The 27,111-nt window shown below is 39.0% G+C and overlaps 1 protein-coding gene across 2 annotated transcripts; it reads left to right on the forward strand.

Moving 5' to 3' along the window:
• The first annotated feature begins 818 nt into the window (after positions 1–818).
• Positions 819–26,387, forward strand: LOC5510241 (WD repeat-containing protein on Y chromosome). 2 transcript variants are annotated; one of them, XM_032379350.2, is made up of 38 exons: positions 819–1,244; positions 2,568–2,621; positions 3,200–3,283; positions 4,593–4,658; positions 5,013–5,081; positions 5,229–5,330; positions 5,679–5,732; positions 5,848–5,930; positions 6,017–6,109; positions 6,493–6,538; positions 6,617–6,663; positions 6,780–6,833; positions 6,936–6,968; positions 7,467–7,567; positions 7,761–7,964; positions 8,428–8,470; positions 9,743–9,848; positions 10,660–10,735; positions 11,679–11,757; positions 14,105–14,204; positions 15,696–15,802; positions 16,225–16,304; positions 16,419–16,473; positions 16,706–16,751; positions 17,074–17,133; positions 17,400–17,480; positions 18,163–18,256; positions 19,203–19,244; positions 19,802–19,894; positions 20,112–20,170; positions 20,470–20,539; positions 21,256–21,321; positions 22,318–22,357; positions 22,640–22,728; positions 23,926–24,110; positions 24,516–24,571; positions 25,000–25,065; positions 25,869–26,387. In XM_032379350.2, exons 1-38 carry the CDS (start codon positions 834–836, stop codon positions 26,017–26,019), a joined length of 3,345 nt encoding a protein of 1,114 aa, XP_032235241.2. In that variant the 5' UTR covers positions 819–833; the 3' UTR covers positions 26,020–26,387. The 2 variants fall into 2 exon arrangements, with proteins under 2 accessions (XP_032235241.2, XP_032235242.2); XM_032379351.2 differs by lacking the exon at positions 19,203–19,244 and having other exon boundaries at positions 821–1,244.
• The last annotated feature ends 724 nt before the right edge of the window (positions 26,388–27,111 follow it).

The raw sequence follows: 27,111 nt of genomic DNA on the forward strand, positions 1-27,111 counted from the left end.
TCATGCTTGCTCGCCATAACTCTCTTCTCTCAGATGGATGGATGCTAACAACTCTTTTTTATCTCGCTGTCCCGACACCCGCGAGGACCGCAAGAAATGCGCGCGCACATAAAGAACCAAAGCTGTCTGCTCGCGCACGAATGCTAATGCCTAGTGCACACTAGCGACATAACGATATGGGCGCGCGCACTCTTATCTTCGACATAACGACATAAGAGAAAAAAACATGTTTTTTCTTTTATGTCATTATGTCCATGTCGTTATGTCGGGCTAAACATAGTGCGCACGCCCATGTCGTTATGTCGTTCGTCGCTAGTGTGCACTAGGCATTATCCCTTTTTAGCTATCACTTTCCAAGTTTTATATGCATAAAACAACGTGAGTGTCCAGCTTTTCTAGGCATAAATGATATTAAATATGTTATTTACCAGCTTAGGGCGTTCTGTATCTCAGCTCTTCGGCCGTTCGAATCGTGGAATCGGTCTGCATACATAGAATTACACATTTATATTGTCTGATTATGTTAAAATAATTAACTCTGAGAGGGAGGATGGTTATTTCTAGTAGTTATATCAATTACAAAAAGAATTAAATTTTTCAGAGAATCAAAGTTTTTCAATGACATGCGTACATTCTCAGCAAGTAATGACGTCAGCCCAGAAAGATTCTAATTACGAGTCTAATTATTTAAGTCCTTGTATTTTTTACTTACTTTTTAAATTTAAAAACCAAAGCAAAAAAAATAATGCTGTGACCACTGGTGGAAAAGAAATAGTTGATTTTGAAAATCGGCACGCGATTTGTTGCTCGTTGGCAACCTCTCAGCCAATCAGATGGCCCGAACAAAGCAAGAAAACATAGCCTTGATCGAGGCTTACTATTTCTTTCACTTACGAGTGAAAATGCCGCCGGTTCGAGATCAAAAGAAAATCCGGCCGTCCACAGCCTCCGGAGTCTTACAGAGTCATGATATTTCCGCAATTCTGGATGATATTCGACCTGTCACAGCTCCGGATAAAAACATTTTAGGACTCGATCCGACTTTCATAACATCCAGACACCATGTCCCTGGAACGTTCAACACATCGCAGTTCAGGGGAAGACAAGTCCATGGAGGAATCCCAGAAAATGACTTCAAATTTACACAGGCTAGGAGAGCAACTATAGGCGGATTTGAAGAGTTTGAGCAACATGAAAAACCTAAGCGGCCGTCCACGGCTGTTGGCGCTTCAAGGCAAATTAAGGTAAAAGAAAACCGAGTTTCGAATTTGAATGACTCTTGCAGTGTACTAAATCCAGTGAGTATAAAATCACCCGTTAGTTTTTACACCAATATATCATTTCCTTTTTGACACAAATGCTTATTGGAAGTCAATTGGGGTCCATAAATCTTACCACTTTTCAAGACTACCCCATATCATGGCCTAAAGCCAATATTCGAAGGAAAATATAGCAACGTTTAATCGAGTCATCATGTTAATCAATTCTCACACTTCCCTTACCGCGCGCGCTCATTTATAAACTTACAAATTCTTTTTCAAAACCCGTTTATGTCAAAGAGATTAACCAAAATGTAACCGCAGTACCACGAAAAGGCATTAAGTGTTTAAAAGCTTTTTTCCTAGGCTTAAAATTAGGCTAGATATATTTGTTTTGATCGTTTCTAAAGCCTTTGGAATTTGATTGTTGTAAATTGGAATGGTTCTTAGGTCGTTATTTATATAAATGTTTATTGTTTTTCTCCTTGTGATTCCTCTTTTATATTATCAGCACTAGATATTTTTTGTATTTTAAGTGAGAATAACAACTTCTCTGTTTGGCCTTTATTTATAGATTTTTTAGCTCAATTTCGAGTAAGATAATTTGACTTCTAACGGTAACTAATTTGTCCACTAATTTGTCCCCTCTCTAAAACTATAAGTAAGTAAGTTAAAATTTACTGCAAGTTATACTCTCAGTGTAAAGCGAAATAACCAGGAAACTGCAGTCTCTCTTCAGGAATCACTTATTGTTTGATTTCATTTTGAGCTCATCATAATAGTTTACTTGCTAATTAATAATAAACAAAGACTGTTTACTTGATATCTGTCATGTTAACTTATACAGAACAGCATGTACATTATTGGAGACACAATTTATTCTTTAACTGTTTAACTGTTTCTTTTAAGAGAATCTTTCAGGAGGATCAATTATTTATTGTGTCAAATATTTATAACTATGAAGTATATTAATACTTTAAAACTTTTGTTTGTTTATTCAAGTGCTGGGTAAAGGTTCATATTTTTAGTGCTTACTAATTTTCGTGTACCTACCAGTATTTTGTAATAACAACATGAAATTTTCCAGGTTAACTTAAATCCCTGAAGCATCAATTATATTTTCAAATTGTATAATACGTAGTAAATACACTATACTGTGTAATGCTTGTTATTATTGGCCATCAGACATCAGAAGTTATATCTAGCACTTTTTGTGAACAATGGCCTTAAACAACTCTTGTCAGAATTTTTTAAGGCATTAGGCCATCTGATGGAAATCCAATCAAGGCTTTTTATCACTCTTTTTAGTTGGAAGATCGCATTACCTTGGATCACCTTAACCGCATGCGACAAGCATTTGAGGTAAGACATTGAAACAAGAAGAAATTTGCAAATTTGGTTCATTTTATTCATTCCCGTTCACACTTTTCGAATTGGTGGTGTCAAAATAGGTAATTACAGTATATGGAAGAAATAGGAGATAATAATGATGCTATTTTCCATAATTATTTCTCTAGGGAGCATGCCCTTGGACCCCTCTGTATATGAATGATTTTCAAACTCAAAATTTCCTTCCTCCCTCTCTCCTCCACATTTAGGAAATCTCAGTTGCCCCTGGTGATAACCCACAGGTGGGAGTAGTCCAGTCAATCTAATGTTTAACCTAAAAGTAATTGCATACACAAATGATTTCGGTCTTATATGACAAGATTAGCATGTCCTTGATAACTTCCCAAGTTCTCCAAAGTTCTTTTGGGGGAACATCTTGAAATCTAACAATAAACAGTTTCTTTTGTCAGCAATCTTCTATTAATTATATTTAACAATAAAATTATTTGTGTTGCAATTACCTTAAGGTACAGCTATAAATTTTCGTGGATTGACCGGACTAGAAGGGTGTGCAATATTTGTGTCATGAAATGGCATTATTTGTGATGCAGGAGGCAGATACAGATGGCAGTGGGACACTTGATCTAGATGAGTTCAAAGATGTTATCCAGGCTCTGTTTGGATTCAAATTTAAGGTTAACTTTTTTTTATTTAAACTTATTTTGCATTTGCCCCAAGAGCAGGCACCTGCTTATCTAGGGGGGGGGGGGCTTACGCTAATTCTCATATATATTTACAAGGAGTGCGTATTATAGGTTCAGCAGTTGGGACCTAATCAGTTGAAATAAAACACTTAAAATTTCTGATGAATTATTGAGTATTTTATAAACAATTGACCATTCGCATCATTGGGCAAATCTGATAACCCAGAAAATAGGGCATTTACTTTTTGTATGTCAGACAGACAAACAAATAGCAGACACCATTGCTTTAGTTCCTTTGTCATAATGACCATCATTGCCGTTATCATCTTAATCACCATCATCTTCAACCTATAGTCATCAACCACAATAGTACTGTTATCACTAGCATCATAGAAAAAAAACATCTCACTTGTTCTTTCCCCACTATCTTTTCATCACCCTCCACCACCCACACACTTAGCCGCCCATCTACCTTTCCATCACAATTACATTACCAGCCCATTCCACACTATCTTATTAGCCATTCTTCTCTATTACCCATCTATCACCATACTGTATATCACACCCACTTCACTCTCACACCCTTTTAGGCCCCTTCGTCTTGGTACGAATACCCGATCCATACCCAAAAGGAGCCAACTATCACTATCTATCTCCTATTGGCCATCCATTAATTTCTTTTATACCCTCTGCATGCTTTCGGATATTATTCCCATCACCAGCCTTGTAATTTCACTTCAATTAATTTTCTAATTAAAAGCTCCCATAACACTCCACAAGATTGAATGATATGTTATCACAAGAAGGTATCAACAGGTAATTATCACCTTCCTCCGAAGGTCAAACACACAGTTCTCCCCTAACATCTCACTGCTAGCCTATTTCTACCTCTCATACATAGCCACCACTCCAACCCTTACAGCCCCCAATGCAATACACCATATAAAATAGCCAAACGTACACACTTTAACCCAAGCACTAATGTCTATTACCACACAGCCACAGTTAAGCCCTGACGCCTCGGTACAAATACCAGATTCAAATCAATACTAATAATTGTCATTAACATGCTTCTCCTCATCCTCATCATCACCTCCAACATCAGCTTTCTTATCACCCTTAGTATCATCATCATTGATTCCATCATCATCAACACTACCTACATTATCACCACTTAAATCATTATTTAATCATCATCACCACCACCATCTTTGATACAGCAAAATTAATGTCATTTATCCTTAATAGTAACTGATGATATCTGTGTGTAATCTTCTAAAATGACAACTGATTATTACAGAATGATGATCAGATGACAGCCCTGTTTATGAAAATTGATTCTTCATCTGATGGAGAAATAAACTGGGTAAGAATACATTATTTCACTGCTTTCTCATTTTGAATGTGTGAATAAAATGTTTGTCAAGTCATTAATTAGGACTTCAGTTGCACAAACTAAAATACATATAATATAGCGTTGAGTTTTCAGGCCTTTGTTTTCCTTGGATACTGTATTTCCCCAACCAGGTTCCAATTTGAACATTAATTTTTTTACTGTGTTTGTGATTTCTCTGGACTGATAAATAGTTTGAATAGCATGATCTCGCTTTTAAATGCTAACTTACTGGTTTAAAGAAAAAAATTGTTTTCTTTACCTGGCGAATGTTACAGGCTGTTGGTTTTTTAGTATTCACATCCGAAACTGTGATTTCCTATTCAGGATGAGTTCTGTACATTTATGCAACTTGAATATGCAGAGAAGGAGGAATCATACTTTAGGTCAAAAGAGGTGAGAAAAAGTAAAAAAATTGATTTTTCTTAACAAGAAGAAAGAGTATTTAAAGCAAAAAATTATTTTTCTCTACAAATTCAAAACTTTCACTATTGGAAATAGGCAACAGGTTTGTTTCTTTCTTATTGTTCTGTATTTTTTTAGACATCATTCCAGCTACCAGCACTCACTGAGAACTCTTCACAGAGGGAGCAAGTTATAAGAGTTTGCCATACATCGGACAATAATTTTTTAGTTGTTAGCCAGGTAAAAGGGATTTGAATTGACAGGTATGACACATGTTTGAGGTTACAGTTCACATTCAACCTAAAGAAGAATGGTTATTTGCAAAAAAAGGTTTTGTTTGGGTCACATTATCAACGGTAATAAAACTAAAAATGGAATTGACCGACTTGCAGGATGTAAGTAAAAATGTCTGAAATTAGACCTCATGACCTTTAGAGTTGCATTTACAGCAAAACAAAAATGTGCTAAAAGCAACTGTGAAATGTTGAATTTGCCCAATTTTCTTGCTCAAGGACAAGTAAATTCCCAAGTAGCCTTATACATGGTGACATTATAACTTATGCTGTCATTCTTAATGTCTCTTTTCAGGATGGGCTAGTTTCATTTTGGTCACAGAATTTAGAGTTTAAAAGAATGAAGCATGTGAGTCAGAAGCAATCTTTTGCTTTTATACATGTTTTGGAACTTAAGTTCGCTAGCTTTTTCGGTGTATTGATTATATATATATATATATATCTCTTCTATTGCATATGTGTAGATTGAAAGTTCGTCCAAGAAAACAAAATGGATTACAGATTATGTTCTAATGCCACATTTCAACAAATTCATCATTTCTACTGGGTAGGCTGAAGACTATTTAATTACACAGTTAATTTGGAATTTTTGTGGTGATGATTGATTAAGTGGATATATATTTTATTTTTCAGAGACCGTGAGATCCAGTTCTTTGAACTGTCTACATTTGAGCCTTATTGTCAGATTAGCGGCCTAGAAACCACACCTCTTCGTGTGGACTATTGGTAAGGTTTCTTATAGTAAACAGTATTATGAAAGCTGTTTTTTTTATGTCAGTAATTGCATTTGGATCATTTAGTTCTAGAATAGATTTAATATATTTCTCTCCCCACTGAGGGAAATCTATTAGACGACTCTCCAACTCCAGCAGGAAAAGTGTGACAGAAAAAGCTGTGTGAAATGGTCTTTGCTCAGAATGCCACATGGTTTTCACCCCTAAAAATACCTGATTTTTTTCTCTTGCAAATAATTTGCTTGGGCAACCTCTTACAATGTCAGACTGCCAATCTTAACCACTAAAAACATGTTCCCATACCAGATGAGGGTTACCTCCCCCAGGATAGATTGTGTTCAAAGGTCTTTTCATTTCTTGCGTCTTAAATTTTAGCTCACCAAGTACAGATGAGTGTATTATCATTTATGGAGATAGTCAGGTAATTATTTCCTCCTTTTTTATGGCTGGTATCGTTCTTCATAAAATACAAAACTGACATTAAAATGCTTCATTTTAGGGATGTGTTAATATATTTATAATGCATTCAACGGGAGAAACACTGAGGTATGTAAATTTTGTAGTCATGCTTTTAACTGATTGCCCCAAATAATACTTAGTCAAATAATTGGTGTGAAATTATTTTCCATCATGTGACATTACATACAGTATGTTGTTTTTAGGAACTGGAAGAAAATGCCGAAGGTTGAAGGCATTGCCAGTGTAAATATAGATAGGTAAGACCAAGGTTTTGCTTATACTTGGGTTATGGGTTATTGGGTTATTCTTGAGTATCAAATGCTTTGGGTGTCTGATCTTTTTGTATCCTTTTCCCCCAGTGTTGTCAATTCAGAGAATACCAAGTTTATCAGGTAATTGCAGTTTTTCTCAAATATTTTCCAAACAGTGCAGGCACAGATCAAGTGGTACTGTAGTTAAGTTTTTTTTAATCTCTTTTTATAGTTTTTTGTGTAATTTATGCATTTCCAACCTCTTTCAGGTTTTTTATTACCTTTTTTTGAGTCATTATCTATTTGATTATCTATTTGACACTGCTGCCTTCTCTTATGTACTATTCCTATTCACATTGTTAAGCATGCAAAAATTCCCCTTTTTCGCTGGCCTATTTTGCATATCTCAGGTAAGTCATTTGGCGCTAATCTGTGGGAGAGGTCAAGCACCTACCCCTGCTAGAGCCATCAACATATGTAGCTTCAGTTTAGTATAATTGTTGCCGAAGTCATCTGTTACCACCCATGTACTTTACTCTAAGTATGAACAGAATTACAATATATGCTTCTTGATGCACCAATTTGAAAGTTGATGTGATTTACTGCTTTTTTTTACCTTTAAGTCATCGTATTTTCTAGATGGAAAGTGCACAATGACTGGGTAGCCCAGCTGAAGTACTACGACTCTCTCAGAGCCGTCATCTCATGCTCGAATCACCAGGAAACAGCCCTTGTGATAGGTAGGTCACTAGGTTGTAGCAGGGAGGGAATTCCCTGGTTGTAGGCTCACAGTAGAAGTAGGTTGACCGCCAAAAACAGGTGAAAGAATTGCCATACACCTAACAGCTAATCCTGAATTGCCATAAGAAATTGCATTCACCACCCCTATTTAAGAGTACTGGATTTGCCCATGCAAACACCATGTCTTCTCAGGGCAAACAACGGGCAGCACCCATATCGAAGCCCAATTACGTGAGAACACCACGTCCCAAGGTGAACGCAAGAAAGCCGTTGCTGCTGTAGTCCGTGACAACCAGCCTCGGCGACGGCTCGACAGTGACCAGACCGTGTTCAGGGTGTACAAGGGTGTAAAGACTTTCGACTTTTGTAAAGAGAAGAATCTCATTGTGACCGGAGGTATGTAACAACAATTATTAATAGTTATTTCCAAGCACTACCAACCGTGCTTTTGCTGAGTCGTTCGCTTGAAGCTCCGAGCCATTGCCGAGAAGTACCGATTCATTATCGAAAAGTGAGAAGTACCGATTCATTTTGAAAAAGTGCCAAGATGTACCGATTCATTATCTTAAAGTGCCGAGAAGTACCGATTCATTTTCAAAAAGTGCCGAGTTATTTGCAAGTATATAGAACAAATTTAGCCCTTCAAAAGTACCTTGTTTTATTTTTGTTGTTGTTTTCACTTGGCACATTCTGTCTATGGTTCTGAGACTGTTTGTTCATTTAATAATATTATTTTTTGCTTTGTATTAAGTAGAGGTTGTTATGCATTACTAGCGTTCTTTTGTGTTGGTTTGTGCGTCAAGTTTGATTTATATTCGGCCAATGCTTTGACGCTGTTCTTTTTCTTTTCCCATCTTAGGTATGGATAGACTGGTTCGTATGTGGAATCCGTATGTCCCAAGGTAGGCGTTTTATTGTATTTATATCTCCATCTACTGTAAATGGGACGAAAAACGATTCTGGTATGTGAATTTAGTTAATGAAATGTTTGGCTAGTTGCATGTACGTTTACGGGCCTATTTTTTTTAAAGCGCATCCGGTATGACCCAATGTATTGCATAGTTTATTAGCTAACTAAAAAAAAAAAGGCTATTTTACTCCCATGGGATTATGATGATAATATAATTCTCTCAACCGTTTAATTATACCTTAATTAAAACGGAATGCGTCGCCTCGCGATCGCTATCTGATTAATTGAGACGCCCGCAATCTAGGGGAAGAATAGAGTGCAATACAAGAGAGATATGACCGCCGCATGGCAAATCGCTAGTTTATATGCGATAAACATCAAGTACAAGTAGTCTATGGTGGTAATAAAAGTTCCAGGAGAGCAATTTAGTGTTTTAAATGTAACGATAAATGATGCAGATTGCTTAGTCTTGTGTAAAAGTCTTGTTCTCAAGTCCTTTTCGGACCTCTGGGTGCCAGAGACTTGTGCGAGAACCTTCCGTATTCCTGCCCTTGTCCCAGGGCCTCGAACGTCTCTCTGTTACTGGCTACGATAGCTTGCGACACAAGCCAAGCGATCTAACCATTTTTTTTAAGAAGTAATTTTCAGAGACAGTGGGTGTGGTTAAGGGGGGCTCTTGTACTAAGAAAAAAAAAACACTCTGTTAACAACCCCTTAAAAACGTTAACTCTACATCCAAGGGTTATGAATTGAAGAGAAATATTTTTTTTTTCGTGAAATTTGTGATATACCGAGGATTTATAATTCTCCTGCACAACCATCCTTAGTATTCGAATACTGACACTGAGGACTGCAGGAGTCGAAGGATTGTCTTAATTTTTTATGCAATGTCAACCGTTTGATTGAACTTGTACAGCCTGTACAATTTTTAATCAATATTGTATTTATCTGAATGATAAATCTGGATGATAAGTTTGGTTATCGCCTGTGTTTTCTAGTTTTCAACCCCCGTTAGCTCTTATTCTCACAATATGTTCACATCGCAACTTCATCATGAAAGAGGATGAGATGAGAAATTAGCTCCTGTGAAAAATGGCATGTTAGTGTCTTTGCTAAATAGCGCCCCCCGAACTGGACAAAATTATGATCGATGAATGCGAAGCAATTAATCGTTTTTAATTTGGTATATTCAGGCCTACTGGAAGCAGTTGAGTGGTTCCAAATAATAATAATACTTATTAAAATCTCTTTTGGTTTTCTCTAGTAAGCCGACAGGTATCCTTAGAGGCCATACCGCTCCAATCTTCCATTTGTTCATCGTGGCAGAAGACGACAGAATATTTAGTATATCCACCGACAAGACGGTTAAGGTTCGTGAATGGGTCTGTCATCACATATTATCTCTTCTGAGGAAATATCGAATTAAAGACACGGGGTCATTTGCTGTCAAATTATGAATGTAACATAATTTTCACAATTCCCAGTGTTTCAACTTCAGAGAGTAGAGGTGATAAGTAAATTATCCTCACATATATAACTACTGGAGGGAATAGCGAAATAAAAACACTAGGCCCGACTATATGTTACAAAATAATTTTCACATTTCATTGATTCAACTTTAGTCACTGTGAATTTTTGTCCATCCTACCTTAAGATTTGTATTTATTTTTTATTCTGTCAAACTTTTTCAGGGACCCCCTTTTCAGTAACCAAGCCCATATGAACAGTCCCTATTGGGTTACGTAATTATCTCTCCCACATGGACCGTCTCCTCCGAATAAGTGCCTTGCCTAAACGTGTTATACTCTGTAGACTCCGTTGAAGAGTGGGAAGTATCTAAAACTGACATTACTATTCGCAACAATGTTTTATCATTGAAAGCTTGTTTTGTTATGGGTTTTAAGGGAATCTTTATTGTTTGCACGTTGTGAAAAAAACACTTTCTATCTTTAAATTAATAAATACTTTATGTCTAAAAAGCCCGAAATAAAAGGTCTCTAAATTGAAATGCACTCGCCACTATAAACGGTCTCTAAATTGTGATGCAAACATCCTATGAATGCTCCTTAGATTGGAATGTGCAGTTACAGTAGAGTCTATAAGGCCCGCTATGAATGGTCTCTAAATTGTAATGCAATCGCCACTATGAATGGTCTCTTAATTTGGATGTGCACTTGCCAGGTATGGGATTTACACGACCAGAGTTGTCTGCTGACCGTCAGGCCGAAGGCGCACAAGATTCGTGGCGACGTCTCAGGTACCTGATAGGGATATTTTGCAAAAAAAGACGTATGCGTATTTATAGACCCTCTTAAAGCCGCCGGTAGTTGTTACTTGAACAGTAATGCCTGCGTGCAAGATGATGACATTTTACCGCTCGCTTATCTAAACGTTACCCTTACACGCCGCAGCTAAATCAGTAGGAATTGAAAAAAAAAAGCCGCAGTATTTGGTTGATGTACAATTTTGTGGCATATTCTATGTAGCGGCTTACTACAGTCCGGGCGCTTTGACTTGAGAAGGAAAGCTAGCTGAGCTATGTCGCTACTCTTCTCCACTCTCCCGCTAGCTGAGCTATCTCGCTACTCTTCTCCACTCTCCCGCTAGCTGAGCTATCTCGCTACTCTTCTCCACTCTCCCGCTAGCTGAGCTATCTCGTCATTCTTCTTCACTCTCCCGCTAGCTGAGCTATCTCGTCATTCTTCTTCACTCTCCCGCTAGCTGAGCTATCTCGCTGCTCTTCTCCACTCTCCCGCTAGCTCAGCTATCTCGTCATTCTTCTTCACTCTCCCGCTAGCTGAGCTATCTCGTCATTCTTCTTCACTCTCCCTCTAGCAGAGCTATCTCGTTACTCTTCTCCACTCTCCCGCTAGCTGACCTATCTCGCTAATCTTTTCCACTCTCCCGCTAGCTGAGCTAACTCGTTACTCTTCTCCACTCTCCCCGCTAGCTGAGCTATCTCGTTACTTTTCTCCACTCTCCCGCTAGCTGAGCTATCTCGTTACTCTTCTCCACTCTCCCGCTAGCTGAGCTATCTCGTCACTCCTCTCCACTCTTTCGCTAGCCGAGCTATCTCGCTACCCTCTACCACCTCCGCTAGCTGAGCTATCTCCTTACCCTTTTCCACTCTCCCGCTAGCTGAGCTACCTCGATACTTTTCGTCAATATCCTCATACAAGCTTTCCCTTTTTTTACTGCAGCGATTCACTACAACCCTTCGTCACGAGGGCTTGCGGTGGCCACGTCTGACCAAGTGGCACTTCTTCCGCTCAAGACAAAGTAAGAGACTTTCTAGACGACAAGTAGCAACCGGAAGTTAACGTTTTCCCTTCTTGATTAAGTTTGCTTCAACGTAATGCTGTATTATGCGAGCCTACACAAGAAACCTGTTTGCGTTGCGGTAGCATTAAAAGCAAAACTCGCCTACTACCGGTTGCGTTCCTTCTGTTACACATCCTTCTGGAGGATCTAGGGACCCGAGCGGCCATTATATTGAAACTGACGGCTGTAGAATGGATAAACATTAAGCAAGGTTTCCAAATAACCGACATAATAAAGCACTGCCATGGGTCATCACCCTAGGCTGGCGCAATTAAGCATCCAATCTATGAGCATTAGCGTTCAAAATTCGTTGTTCGCCGATTGCCAAATGTTGTGTGGCGAATGTAATGCGCTTTTTAATATCTCGTGGCAGCCCGCTTTCCTGCGGGTGTGATTTTTATCCCGCGTGCCCTTTGCGATCAAATTGCTCGGTGCGCTCACTAAGTCATAACAAGGGCACGCAGGTTACGGAATTGTCAACACGGCTCTGCTGTAGTGTCACACGAGGGAAGCGAGCTGTATTAGAGCGTAACTTGTGAAAACCCGGCTCTATCATACCGTCGCTCGTAAAAACTCGGTTCTATCATAGCATAACTTGTGAAAACCCGGCTCTATTATAACGTAACTTGTGAAAACCCGGCTCCATCGGTTTAATTACTCGCACGCCACCTTAAAAGTAATTTTAGGGTAAGTCCTTGGTTGCAGCTGGAGCCTGGTACTTAATCAAGTAGTTTTTACTAGAAGTTTTTTACATGCTTCCTCACCTAGACTCTCTTGTTATAATAGAGTCAATTAGAGATGATTTTTAAGAATAAGATTTTGAGAACAATCACTTGTTTACTGGTTTCTAAAAAGAAAACGCACTTCAATCTAAAATCCATATGCAAAAAACACAATAAAAGAAGGAACTTGGTTTCTTTTGTTTATATATATATATTATTTTTTTTTCTTGTAGCCAGTGATAAAGCCTGCTGCTTCAAACGCGTTCCTTTTCAAGTTTTTTCGTACTTACCGTTTGCGCCACACTCTTAGGCTGCAGCTACCTCCAGGCTTTGTCTGTATATTCTAGCATTGATATGAGGTGACGTTGGGTCAAAGACACACAGACAACCTGCGCGCGTCTGGTTAGACTTCAAAATTTGCGTTTCACCGCTTATCAATCAAGCAAGTAATTACTTCCTGATCGTTTCGTGGCCGATTTGATCAAAATGTTCTAGAAGGACTATTTTTGTTTGATTTATTAGCTAGCTATTTTCAGATGGGCACGATGTGGTGATTAAAAAAGAAAAACAAATGGGGAAATTCTGCCGCTATTAGTCTTTAATTCCTTCTTCCTTTTTTTAGTGGGGTCGTAATTGTCACGTTTCGAGTACTTTCATTCGATTAGGTTTTTTTTACACGGATGTTTCTATTGATATCTTTGATTTGCGCAACACTTGAAAGCAGCCCTTGGGGAATAGCTCATCCTACACATTCTTGGAGACCCTGTGGTGGTTGTGAGCCTTACCCAAGCGTCCCTTCCGGCGTGATTTCTTCTTGTCCAAATAAAGAAAGCGCTTTGCCCTCGAATGTAAGAAATGCATGGTTAGATCTAGTTTTTTGACAGAAAAATTAGGCTAGGGAAATAATAAAAACTTGATAAATCTAAAAATGTTTTTTTATAAATCGAGCTCCTGGTGGCACTCCAATGTGTAAGCGGTGTTTATTTTTACATAACCTGAAAGTTATGACATGCATATATGCGGGGAACTTTATTATCTTCTGTCGAAAAATTACATCACTCCAGGTTTCTTCTTACGATCTTTTATAAGCTTATAGTAATTTGGGCATTCCAATTTGTTTCCGCACACAGTAATTCCCACTGGAATGCCGAAATCTTCATAGCCAACTCTTTCTGTTAAAAAAATGAGCAATAAATATTTGCTGTTGTAGAGAATAGAATTTATATTATAGTTGTACTGCATTTAAAATGGCCGCCGTTCTGAATTAGATTGATGTTTTTTATATCTTTTCCTGCGTGTGTATTTGACTACTATCCTAGTCAGCTTTACCTTTATTGCTTCCATTAAAATAGAAAACATTATTTTAAACTTATTTTTAAGTTTTCAACTTTATTTACCAAATTTTATCAAAATTATATAGCAAAAGCTTTCCCAAATCATTCGATGAAAATTGGTGCTTTTCCACACCAGGTGTTATGCTAGGATGACAAAAAGACGGCTGATTGAGGCTCCTTAAACTGTTCATTAATCGATTCGTTTTCATTTCGCCTGGCTTAATTTAGAGATGTCGTGTTTGTCTCCAGGCCCTCGGCACGTGACATGACCACCACGCACAAGGAGGCAGTCACATGTCTCAAGTACAACAAGAGCTTCAAACACGTGGTCACGGCATCAGAGGGATCGGTAGGTCTTATGCAACAACACACGTTGAGCGCGCGCTCTGATTGTTTGTAACGCCATGCGATATCCTGGCGTGCATAGAATGTTGTCAACATTAATCATCTTTAGGGTGGCGCGCCGAGGTTTTGGCTTAACAGCTTATATTAAGTTCCCTATAGAAGAATCATTTTGGCGCGATTTTCGTAAATTTTCCACAATTTTCTACATCTGTGCTTTATCAGATTCCGCCAAGAGAGCATAAGATAAGAGAGGGACACTTTGGTATTACCCGCGCGCCATGTCGATTCCCAATCTGGCTATTTTTAGTAACCACCACGCGCGTGAGGATTTGCTCCTTTTATTTTGTCCTACTCCCCCGCGGTTTGCGTGTTGCTGCTTTGCCAACCCGACAGGAATGAAACGAGATCATGTAAAATAACTCGGAAGAAGAAAACAAGTCTAACTTAAGTAAGCAAGATTGGCAAATATACTCACAGAAAGCTAAATCCCTGAATAGTTTGACTGTTTTGTATGTCTGAGCGTCGAAGTCAAGTAAAGAAATAAGAAAAAACCGACAAGCGATAAAATGGCTGTGATACCGCGTTTGATTCAAATCCCGACTCCAGCTTGTATAATAACAACACAATAATATAACATATAATAATAACAACATCAAAGAAGTACAGCAATATCTCCTTCTTTATTTTCTCACTATTACAAAAGCTCAGATACTTCAAGCTCGCTGGCTTTGATCATAACAAAAATGCATACCCTCGCTACAAGGATAGTTTTATTAAATAGATTTTTCTTGGATTCCTTCTCAATTCAACGGAATATTCACAAAAATCAATATCATATCTAATGTCTAACTTACAGATTTCGTTTGGCCATTAGGAAGATAATGAATGTTGAGAAACCACTAAGAAGCAGCAAGTTAGAGCGGAAGCGGTGTTTGAAGCACGAGGTTTTCCGCTCTTGATTTTGAATGAAGTCTTTTTTTTTTTAAACGTTTTCAAAATCTTTTAATCCTCGAAGTACTACATCCCCTTAATAAACCGCAACTGCCCGTATCCTTGGTGCTAGAATGAAATTCTCGATGGTTTTTGTGCAAATAGGGTTTTTTTCGGATGTAAATGCCAAAGCGCGGGGGTAGGGTGAGTAAAAATGCTCACGCGCAGTGGTGGGTGTGGTTACTAAAAATAGCCGGATTCGGAATCGACATTCCGTTAGATTCACTCTTGTGGAAATCAAATTATTTTTTTTCTTTTATGCAAGTTACATGGAAGCAATATTTTTATATTAAAATATAAATCTCGAAATCTTCGCTATGAATTTTTTTGTAAATTCACAGTAACACCTTCCGATACTATAGCTTGAAGCACACGAATTGTTGGCTTAAAACTGACCTGTCAAACTTCTCCTTGTTTCTTTACCAACATTATCAGTTTTAATAGTTTTGAATGTTCTTTTGGATAGTTTGTTATTCTGAGTTAGTTTGATCTTGAATTTCCTAAGGTTTGTCGTGTATGGGACGTCGAGACAGGGCATGCAGTATTCGAATTCAACCAGCTACATGGGGACACGGCTATCACGTGCATGGCGTTCGACTCTACAGAGAGAAGGTAGGCTTTATATTAAGACACGGCTATCACGTGCATGGCGTTCGGCGGTGATGATGTTTGTGATGATTTTGATGGTGATAATAATGGTGGTGTTATGATGATGGTGGTGATGTTGAAGGTGGTTATGTTGATGGTGATGATAGTGAAAATAACATGTAGTTAACTTGTGGCTGAAGTTGTTGTAATAATGAGGGTAATGCTGGTAATCATGTTACGGATAATAATGATTATATAACGATGATAATGATAAATTGATTATGATATAATGATGATGATGATGATGTTGGTGGTGGTGATGATTGTGATTATGATGATGATGACGATTGTGTCGATATATGTGATGTTAAAGTGATTGTAATTTATATGCCTGTTTATTTGAAATTTGTTTTTGCTTTTTACAAATGTCTTTATTCCGTCTACAGATTAATCTCAGGAGGTCGAGACGGTCGGTTACGGATTTGGAATTACAACAATGGGCACTGCATACGAACACTGGAAAAAGGTATCGTATTTATCCATGTATAAGTCGCACCCTTATTTTGAAAATCTTTTTTGAGTTGTGGTTTTCACATTTAAACCCTTGAATGTTGAACTTTACTTAACGATCTATCTTTAGAGAAAGACATCGATGAAGTTACAGACTTGACGTATATTGTCATGCATAAGAATAGGTAAGTCACGAACAGGGAACTGCTTTGGATTTAAGAAGGCCATCCATTTAAATTATTTCTGAATGATAATGAAACGAACTAGAAAAGAGTTAAGACGTAATAGTGGTTGAACCATTTACCCAAAAGCCTTGTCTCCATGTACTCGCCCCAGTTCTCTTTTGATATATCGAGCCCCGGTTATTGTATACGCTCTTCGGTCCCTTGTATTCACCAGTGGTCTTGTTCTGTTTAGATATATCATCTCCGTGGGATGGGACAGACGGATCAATGTGTTCTCGGTAACGTCATCTACCACAACCGCAACACGCATGCGTGAAGACCCAGCGTTCTTTTCGGTCGCTTTCAAATAGCGCGTCTTTTAATAACTCTCAAAATGTCTGACAACTGATGCTTTCCCTCACGGACAATTGCACCCTGAACTTCAGTTATGAATTGGAGGTCTTTCACAATATTTTCACGATATTTCACAATATCGCTTTATAAACAGAAATAAAATTAAAAGAAATATAAAAGAAACGAAATATGAACTTCACTTTATTATTTGAGCGGTAAATGCAAATCAATGTTCGAAAAGAATAATAAAATATTTTCTTCTCATAGGACGATACAGATGATTTCCATCATGTGCAACGGCCGTATATTGATTGGTCTGATGATCTGGTAAGTTCTTTTATAGAAACTTTACAAAAAGTCTATCCAAGTAAACATCCTTTTATTTGTTTGTCGATCTTTTCTCACGAAGGTATCAAGCTGTACTTGAATGTTAATACAATTGAGCTTGTTTGTCTTGTTTGATTGACTATTTTCCTCCCGGCTCGAAGGACCAAGTTCTGTTTGAATGCTTATTGATTTAATAAGTTGACGATTTTACTCCCGGCTCAAAGGGCCAAGTTGGATGGTCATTTAGCGTAAATACTTTATTACAGTTGAATGGACACAAGGAAGACATTCTGTCGGTTGCTGTGTGTCCGCCTAATCTGCTTGCAACTTCTAGCTATGACGGAGAGGTAAGAGGCCCGTTATGGTCATAATGTTCTAAAAACATCTGCATTAAACACCTAAAAGAACGCCGAACATCCTAGCAATTTCACTCAATACACTCAGTCATACAGTCTCTAGTCTTATCTAGAACTAGCCTCATCGAAAGATTTCAGATTTCCTATTGTCCATTTCATTTTTTCATGTTGCAATCTGTTCAGAGTTTTAGCAATATTTGCCAAATCGCACTCAGGGGTTATAGAAAGGCTGTCCATTAAAAAAAGGGTAAGATTACACTGGGTTTCAGAGCTTTTCGCCACGCGAGCCCTGCCGAGCCTCATAAAAGGCGCGCCAGAGCAAGATTAGTTCCATCTGAGCAAGAAGAGTTCCTCTTCTCTGGGTATGTCCGGTACCTGTCCCCATCGAAGAGAGGCTCCTTTGGTCTGTGTTACCCGGTGTGGCGACAGCACCGTTTTCTCTCCTAAATAATGACTTTCAAAGTCCGGAACCGCGTCTAATGCATGAAACATCGATGATTCATCTGTTGAGTTTTACATTTAAACTTGTTATCGTTTCCGTTATAATGATTTATTTTATCGAAAATGTTTAGGTGCATACGAACCTTTCCATGAGTTATGGTACTATTTGCTTCCTTTTCGTTCGTAGCCTACCTGTTACTATTACCAATTATTTTAATCAAATATCTCGTAGATCATCATCTGGAACAGAGTATCTGGCCACATCTTCTGTCACATCCACTCACCCCTTCGTCACAAGGGCAAAGACGGAGATATGCTTGCCGCACGTAAGTTCGCATTACAAGATTATCCTCCTTCGCCTACTAAAAGACCTGTTGGCATGGTTCCGTCGTCACGTTACCACATGGCTACATCTGTTTAGCACCAAAGAGGCATTTCACATCAGGAAAAGGTCTTCATATGTCACATAAGCGTATAATGTTAAACCGAAAATTTCTAAAGCGTTATTCGCTACCTTTAGTTCGGTGACGTCATACTTTACCTCAGAGCAATGTATTACGTTCTGTGCTTATGTCATCATCTTCTTCACAAAGTACACTCACTTTTAGTTTAACACAAACTACTTTGATTTCTTATTTAACAAAACATTATCTGCTTAACGTATGACGTCATCTGCTAAATACCACGTTAGTTCAACACAAGTTCGAAACGTCATATTTTTAAAGGGGCAGCATCATGGTACTGCGCATGTCTCGAGTCAGTGTTTATTGTAGGCTTAGCTTTTTATTTAGCTACAAACAGTTGAACTTTTTTTAAAGCTGTCAATACCTTGTTGACATAATATGCAATATTTTATTGAAAACTTTGTTTATCGACAGTTTGTGGTCATTTTCTTTGAATCTAAGTCTCCCACATGTACCAAAAGCTCATAAGTCAGTATTAGAATTTCACTGAAATTCATTGTGTCTGTGCCAGAGAGCTATTGCAAAGCTCTTACCATGACACTGCCCCTTTAACGTTTGACGTCATTTGCATAATAATACGAAAATTTGACGCAACTTTAGTTTGTAATCTTATATAACACAGCATTTACATGCATAAGTCACCTGCAAAATACCACGTTAAATAAACTGGGAGCCCAAAATCATTGTTTTTGTGATCATAACTGGTGCCTTTTAAACCGGTTTGATACCGTTACTAAGAATGTATGCTTTCTTTGCTATTTATGAATAAATTATGATAAATGACAGTGTGCAATTGTTACATCTAAAGGACCTCCAAAGGATAGGAACCCACGCGAAGACAAACTGAAACGTTAGTACGCATGAGTTGTACCTGCTTACACAATCTTCATCATCAAAACAACTTCAGATATACTATCACATTCATTACTACCTACTGTCAACTACCCTGCATCATCATCAACATTTATCATCACCACTATAATTAACATTTATTACTATCATCATCATCAAAACAACTTTACAACTTAATAATCATAATTAGTAAACTTAAACCAAAACATCATAATCGCATTCCATCATCATGACATCACATGTCTTCTATCACCCAAGTTTCTCTTTCAAAGTCCAGTTAAAACTATAAACCAAATGCTAACCTGTATTTTGAGTTGACACCAAAGCAATATCTACATTAAACAAGGATAACACTTATAATAAATAAAACCTGAAAAATTATGATACATTGAATAGCAAGCACTTACAACCGATAGAGCGGTGTTAATAGTAATAAAAAGTTAAACACCAATAGTTATTATTGTTTCCGCATTCTTTAGATAAGTAAATATACACATAACTATCGTGCAATCCTTAAAGTAACGGCTATTTACTTAGCGTGTTATTGTGTTACAGTGGATGGAGGTAACGCTATCGACAAACTGGTCTTTCTGCCCAAGAGAGCCTCAAACAAAGAGTCCGCAACACTAGTGGCAAGCGGACCTCAGGGTAAGGAGAAGAAGAAATGTTAATAAGGACTGGATTTTTGTAGAGTCGACTACCAGTTTTTGGTGGACTATATTAATTACTATGGTTAAAGAAGTCGACTATTTGGGTATTATGATAAAAGGAGAGATACTTGATATAATTGATAACAAAATCAATGGAGGAGGTATAGAGAATTGCTGGATGCACCTGTTCTGACTCCACGTTGGGCTATTCACAGGTTATGTGCACTTTTGGAACGTTTACAATGGAGGCCAATTGTATGCAGCCTTTAGAGCGGTAAGTCAAACTCGCTAATACCAAACACATTAATACCCGCTTTTAATCTTAGAATTTTTCACCCTGTTAATACTAAGACGTGTGCCTCTCAACATTTTTTCATTGTTAAATGCAGGTTTTCTGTGCCCGGTCGTTATTCAAGCCCCAGTATGAAACAGTTGAACACTGTCCCGTTTGACAAAGCTTCCCCTTCCCTTTGAGAGAAAAGAAATGCCATGAAAAGCGTCAAATCGAACTTCCCACTTGGAATTTATCTGTTAAAAATTGTCGTCTGAATTATGTTTTTTTATCCCGTTTAGTCGCAGTACAGCGTGTCATGCATGGCGACCGATAGTGACAACAAGCGACTCGTGACAACCGACTCCGCAGGTAAAAAGCGACTTGTTACGTCACGATGTTAATTGGCGTTTGTTCTCAAATTGATGTTTGTACTTTGAAGTAACTTTTTCCTATAAAACTACGTGCTGAGGCTGCTGATTCCGACTACACGTATGTGAAGATGTGGGTAAAATAATACTCCCCTCCCCCGCACACACGCAGCACCCCCTTTCCCCCCGCACAAACGCAACACTCCCCTCCCACTCCCCCACACACATGCAACACCCCTCTCGCCCTCCTCCACACACGCAACACCTTCCTCCCCCGCACACACGCAACAGCCCTCTCCCCCTCCCCCGCACACACGCAACAAACCCTTCCCCCCCCCCTCACACACGCAACAGCCCTCATTCCCTCCCCCCACACACACGCAACACCCCTCTCCCCCTCCCCCGCACACACGCAACACCCCCCTCCCTCTCCCCCGCAACACCCCTCCCCCGCACACACGCAACATCCCCCCCCCCTCTCCTGCTCTTCCTTAACAATCTTTTTCGCCCATCATAGTAGAGGCATCACCGAAATCAATAACTCCCCGGCGGTCCTGTGGTTGCCGTGCATGAGTGGCTTGGGGAGATCGAAGCTACGTAACGGATACGGAGAGTTGGTTTCCTGTGACGTGGCCCTTTCCAACCACAAGAAGCCCATATTAGAAATCCTGGCAGCAACGCCTGGAACTTTGCTGATAACTCTTCTTTCATTTGCAGGTTTCCTGTACGTTTGGGACGTGGAAGACTACTGTTTGGAAGGAAAGGTTAACCATCCACCAGACCGTACGTATTCGCGTCATTTTTATCGTGATTATAGCTAGGGCAAACAGCTATGTACCCTGGAAACCAGAGGCTTTAAACACGAGGCTCCGCTATAAAAGGGAAAGCTCCTCCCACCCCCGGGCTCAAGAACAATTAGTTATCAATCAGCCGTCAATGAGTCAACATGTCAGGACCATTGCTCTGAGCGCTAAATTCAAATTTCATATTCTAAACCAAAATAAATATCATTCCTGTTGGGTTGTCGATCTAAAAATGTTTCAGTCTATCGTAAAATAATCCTATACCAAGCTGTGCGCTTTAAAATACAAGCATTTTCGTCACAGCGCGAGAATAATTTATGCAGGTGCGTTATCTAATAGATTATGGATAGCGCAAAATTTAAAATTTTGCACCGGAAACGTGAGTTGACAGAAAATCGCTGATTTATCGATCCCTTAACACAACTGCCTTGTTACCTGTGCAAAAAAGTTTTATTCCTGCCGACTGAGGCTCAGAGTTAATCAATTTTACAGGAGGCTTATAATGACTGCTAGCGTTGCAGTGTAACTGATTATAATTGCAAATTCGAGCCCGGGGCTGGGAGGAGCTTTCCCTTTTATAACGGAACCTCGTGTTTAAGGTTTTTTTCTTCGAGCGAATGGAAGGGTGTGTTAAAGAAAGAAAAGAGAGAAGAGCTGATGGCGCCTTCTACTTTTTAGACTAACAGGGGCGGACGTTCAGCCTCTGGAACCGAGGGTAACAGCTTACAACGTAACGTTAATTCTCGTTTAATCACCATTTCCAATTTTGCGCCCCTTATTCACAACAATGGAGGAATGCGCTTTAAGTGCCATAACGACTGACTAATTTTAATAAGCAGAACTTATTTGAATAAGCGCACTGCCTTAAATAAAGGATTTCTTCTCCATCCTCCCCCTTCCTTACAAGGCTCAATAAACTCAAACAATTTTTAGAGTCCTTTTACCGTCATTCACAGTATTTTAATGAATGTTTCAGGGGTACATGCGTGGAGATGTCATATACAAAGTATTACCGGGTAAGACGTTCTTCATTCCTCTCACGCCTAGCGTGCTAAAGCGCGACTAATACCTACTTCAACACCGGCTAAGAAGTTATTGTTTATCCCTTTCACGCCTAGCGTGCTAAAGCGCGACTAATACCTACTTCAACACCGGCTAAGAAGTTATTGTTTATCCCTCTCACGCCTAGCGCGCCAACGCACGACTAACACCAACCTTAAAACCTCGTAAGAAGTTTTTATGTTCATCCCTACGCACGACCAACTTCTACCAACTATGGCTAATACGAACTTCAACAGGATCGAGCTCATCGAGGCCTATGACGTTATTTTGACGTCATCGATAGATTGTACCGTGAGGGCTTGGACATGGCAAGGTCATTTTATTGGTAAGCCATTTTTTGTGTTTTTAACGGTGCCAATCTCATGTCCGCTGTTTGTTTGTTTTGTTTTTGTTTGTTTGTTCTTTTCCTAAGATAATCCCCGATGTATCCTTATGAAGTATCCAATCTTGTTCGCTCCGGTGGTGTTTGGTGATAATGATGATTGTAATCATGATGGTGATGGTTGTTGTGATGATGATAATGACATGATCATGATGATGGTTATGAAGATGTTAAACGGTAACAAGAGACTATGATGTAAGAGAACGAATCCCCCGTATTAGGGTATGTTCCAATGATGACTTCCGTAAAAACTATTTTTAGAACAAGCAGTTATTTTTAGATACGTCTCTGATTGGTTAGCGCTCACGTTTCCTAGCAACATGAGTCTTACGCGCGATCACATCTTGAGCAATGCGATCCGGCAAAGGATGTTTTGGAAATCTTTTTGACCGAAAATGCCTTCCTTTTTTACGAACGCTGTAAAAATGATCTTCCATAGAGTACGCTGGAGCCACTTAACCGTTTCTGGGACATTGAAATGCATAAAGTGCGTGATTTTAAGGCTCTGGGATCAACCTTCCCATTAAAAGTTTTCACTGCTGATTCGCAAATTATAACACAACAATCAATCATAAATCTGTGTTTACAAAGCACAATCCTCTTCCAATTCCCTTTTAATGAAAAACATCCAGAACTTAATATTACCATTATATTCACACCGATATTACAAATAAAAGATTATATATATAATCTATAGTCTATATAATAAAGTAAATCTTATTCCAGTGACAAGGGTTTTTTTGAGTGACATGATTTCTGAACATTTGCGTGAAAAATTGAAGTTCATTAATCTAAAAATTTTATAAATCAAAGAAAAATAAAGGCCTTCTTGTATTTAAATACATAACATAGACTCTGAGAATGCCTAGGTATTCTATCTCACCGAATTGCAGAGAAAAATAACTTTGTAGGAGTCTGCCAATGCATCTTGAATGAACTCCAAATTCACCGTCTCCCCGACGTCTTCCCGTTCAATTATTTATATAACATTTAGATAACTGAATAGCTTTCATGGACGACATCATGCGCCACGGGGATTCGTTTTATTATATCATGGTCTCTTGATGGTAATTATAGTGTGATGATAACATAAATGACGACGACGATGACAACGATGATGATGATGCTTTGCTCCTCTAGGGACGTTTGGTCAGCCCAAGATGTGGGATATAACTGAACCAGCCACATACCAACACCCAATGGCGCCGTATGATGTACTTGTGGACCCCCAGACTCTCCCGGAGATGCCTGCTAAGATGGCCACGAGGCCACCCACCCGACAGGACGGTCAGCAAGGCACCGGTAACACCGACAAGGAAGATCAGGTGAGGTCTGGCTACTTCTCAGAGGAAGACATGGTCAAGTGTCACTACCAGCTGTCAAGCTTCACTTCTCGAGCTAGAGGACCGGGGTTCAATCCTGGGCCAGGCTAGCTTGCTGTTATTGTTGTTTTCTGAGGTTTAAAAACCTGGCTCTCATCTACAGTGGTCTCGTCTCTAATCGCAATTCATTAACACCTGTATTTGGTGATGCAAAAGAACCGCTGTGGACGATGGTCCATGGTACCTGTTCAGTGACAGTTCTTACTTACTAACACAAACTCATTGGGGACTGTGGGGTAGTCCGTATCTTTACTGACTAAGAAAGTCATATGGGAAGTGCATTTGATCATGTCATGCGTTTATTTTCGCATTGATACTGAACAATTGATGCACATTTTCTTTTTATAGGAATCCACCACTATACCAGAAAGACCTGTTTACAAACCGCAGAAAAATCTCTTAATGTAAGTATATCAATAAGATTGCGTGTGGAATTGTGATATTCCTGTTACTTTACAGGTTTATTAGGTTTATGAATATATAAGGAAACTCTACCGATTTACATAGATGCTGATAAATACAAAGCACGAGTTTGTTTGTACTCTGACGAGCTTGATCGATGCGTGAGCGAAACTTCTTAGACGTTTTTTTTTATTCGTGGTGTGTTCTTATAATAAATAGCCCTCCAAGATCGTCGACCCAGTGCTTTGTATAGTTACAAAGATGTTTTTTTTTTTGGATACGAGGGGCAACTCTTCTCAAGTGGAACAATTTCTCATTCGGAGATCTACCATGGTCTGTCTTTTTTCTCCTCTCCATTCATCTAGCGCTGCTTTGATGTTGTGTATGGTATTGCATTCCTCACTTGATCTATTTGTTATCTCTGATTTAGTGTGGACGACGCTGAAATCGCTGATGAACTGAAGAAGAAAACTGTAACAACAGGAATGGGAAAGAGGTGATTTTCTCATTTGTACGGTGGCACATATTGACTTAACCCATCGAAAACCTTACCGAGTTAGGAAGACTTCAGTAGCGGATCTAGGCGGAGGGTTTACGGAGTTAAACCCCCCCCCCCCCCCTTTGGGGTGCAAGGAAGCCATTTGTAACAAATCAAAATTACCTCCTCCCTCCCCCCCTTTGTCACTGAGACAACCTCCCCCACTTTCAGCGAAAAGCAAGATCCGCCTCTGAACTTCTAGTTATTCGAGCTAGAGTTATCGGGGTTCCACACAAAATTGTGCGGATTTACGGATTCTCGTACTGTGAAGGAATCTATGGATCTGTCCATTACCAGCCTAGGCTGTTCTTATCGGTTTTCGTGTGGTGGGGTTTCCTGTGGTCGGGTTTCCTGTGGATGCTAAGAGTTGTGACGTTACAGGAAATCATCTCGTGAGCTCGTCCCAGCCCCCAGGCTACCTCACGGTTCATCTCCGAGCACAGGAAACCCGGTTAGAACGCCTGGGACTAGGCTGGTCTACTTGATGTTTCGCGATCGTTCTCAATGACGAGACGTCTATAATGTATAATGCGGATTTGGGGATACCCTATTCACTTCCCCCAACTTTACCTGCGCCATCATCCTTGCTTATTAAGAGAAAAATATAAAAAATACAAGTTACAATAGAACCTAAATATTGGAAGGGTCCAAAACATTTTAAAGAGACCCTGTGTCCACTAGTGTATCGTTTAAAAAATATTTTTCGTAAGGGTAAAATACAGTATGTGACCAAGTGTCTGTTTTCTGTATTTGATTCCCAGGTTACGTCACGAGAAGCTACGCAGGCGCCCTCGCGAGGCTTCCGGGCCGAGTCACTATCAAACACTCAAATGCTTCGACCTTGAAGACACACCCTCCCTACCTCCCCCTCCCTCGTCAACTATAGACGACCCCCTGGACTTTCGGTTTTGAAGTGTGACGTAAGGGTATCATCAGAGGAGTGCCGCGTTATGAGAGTGGATATAACTATTGCAGTGACAATACGGTCGAATGATGATAACAAAGCAATGAGTATATAACAATAACAAATATAACAAAGCAAGAGTTGTAAATAGTTATAGATTTAATAAGGGCTGAAAAACCTTAATCTTATACTCTCTAAAGTAGAGTCAAATTTTCTATTGTTTCGTATTATCAATTTTCGTGATGCATTCTTGCAAATGTGTATATAGAGAATATGTAAATAGACAAATGGTTGAACTAATACAACCCCAAAGTACTTGTTGGAGATATGCGTGGATACTGATCGCCATAAAATAAAGGTTTTTTTACTCTTCTAATAAGCAATTTTTATTTCGAGGTAATTTTTAGTATTCTGTGAACTTAAACGCCGACGATTACCAAATATTTAACCGCCCTCTCGTTTTTTTTTTTGGTCAACGCTTTTTAAAAGCCAAGTGCTGTGCAATAATCAATGGTCAAGGCTTTAGATTGACGTAGGGCGTAATACAGTTTGTCGCCTTGAATTTTTGTGCGCTAGTTCGCAGGATACTTAAAATCGCAGTTACCCCTTCTAAGTCTCAGAAATTAAGTTACATCATTTACAATGTTCATGAAATTTTGAAAAACACGCCTAATTTTCAAGGTAAACGTTTTATATTTCGGGGTATTGGGAATGGCATACAAAGTTCTGCTAGAAGGTTTTGTTTATTTTCCACCTGCCCTACGGCTATTGATGACTATATTTAAATGTAAATTGAAGATACATCAAGAGCACCAGGTTCGAATCTATCAATTCAGTGTTAATATTATATGAGTGTAAGTTCTGTTGGAGGCTATTAGCCTCTAGGAAATTTTTTTTTTACTATTTAAAACCGTAATTTGTAATGACGGCAAATGTAATGTTTTACAAACAGAAAATGGCATAAAGATTGTGAGATTTTTTGCACTTTGATACAAATTTAATACAACTCATGGGACCGTAGCACATGACGGTTCTCAAACAAAGCAATAAAACTGAAAATTTGAGTTAATCACATTAGTGGTTGTAAGGCATGAATCTGT

Source organism: Nematostella vectensis, chromosome 10 (assembly GCF_932526225.1).
Source record: "Nematostella vectensis chromosome 10, jaNemVect1.1, whole genome shotgun sequence".
Classification (NCBI taxonomy): Eukaryota; Metazoa; Cnidaria; class Anthozoa; order Actiniaria; family Edwardsiidae; genus Nematostella; species Nematostella vectensis.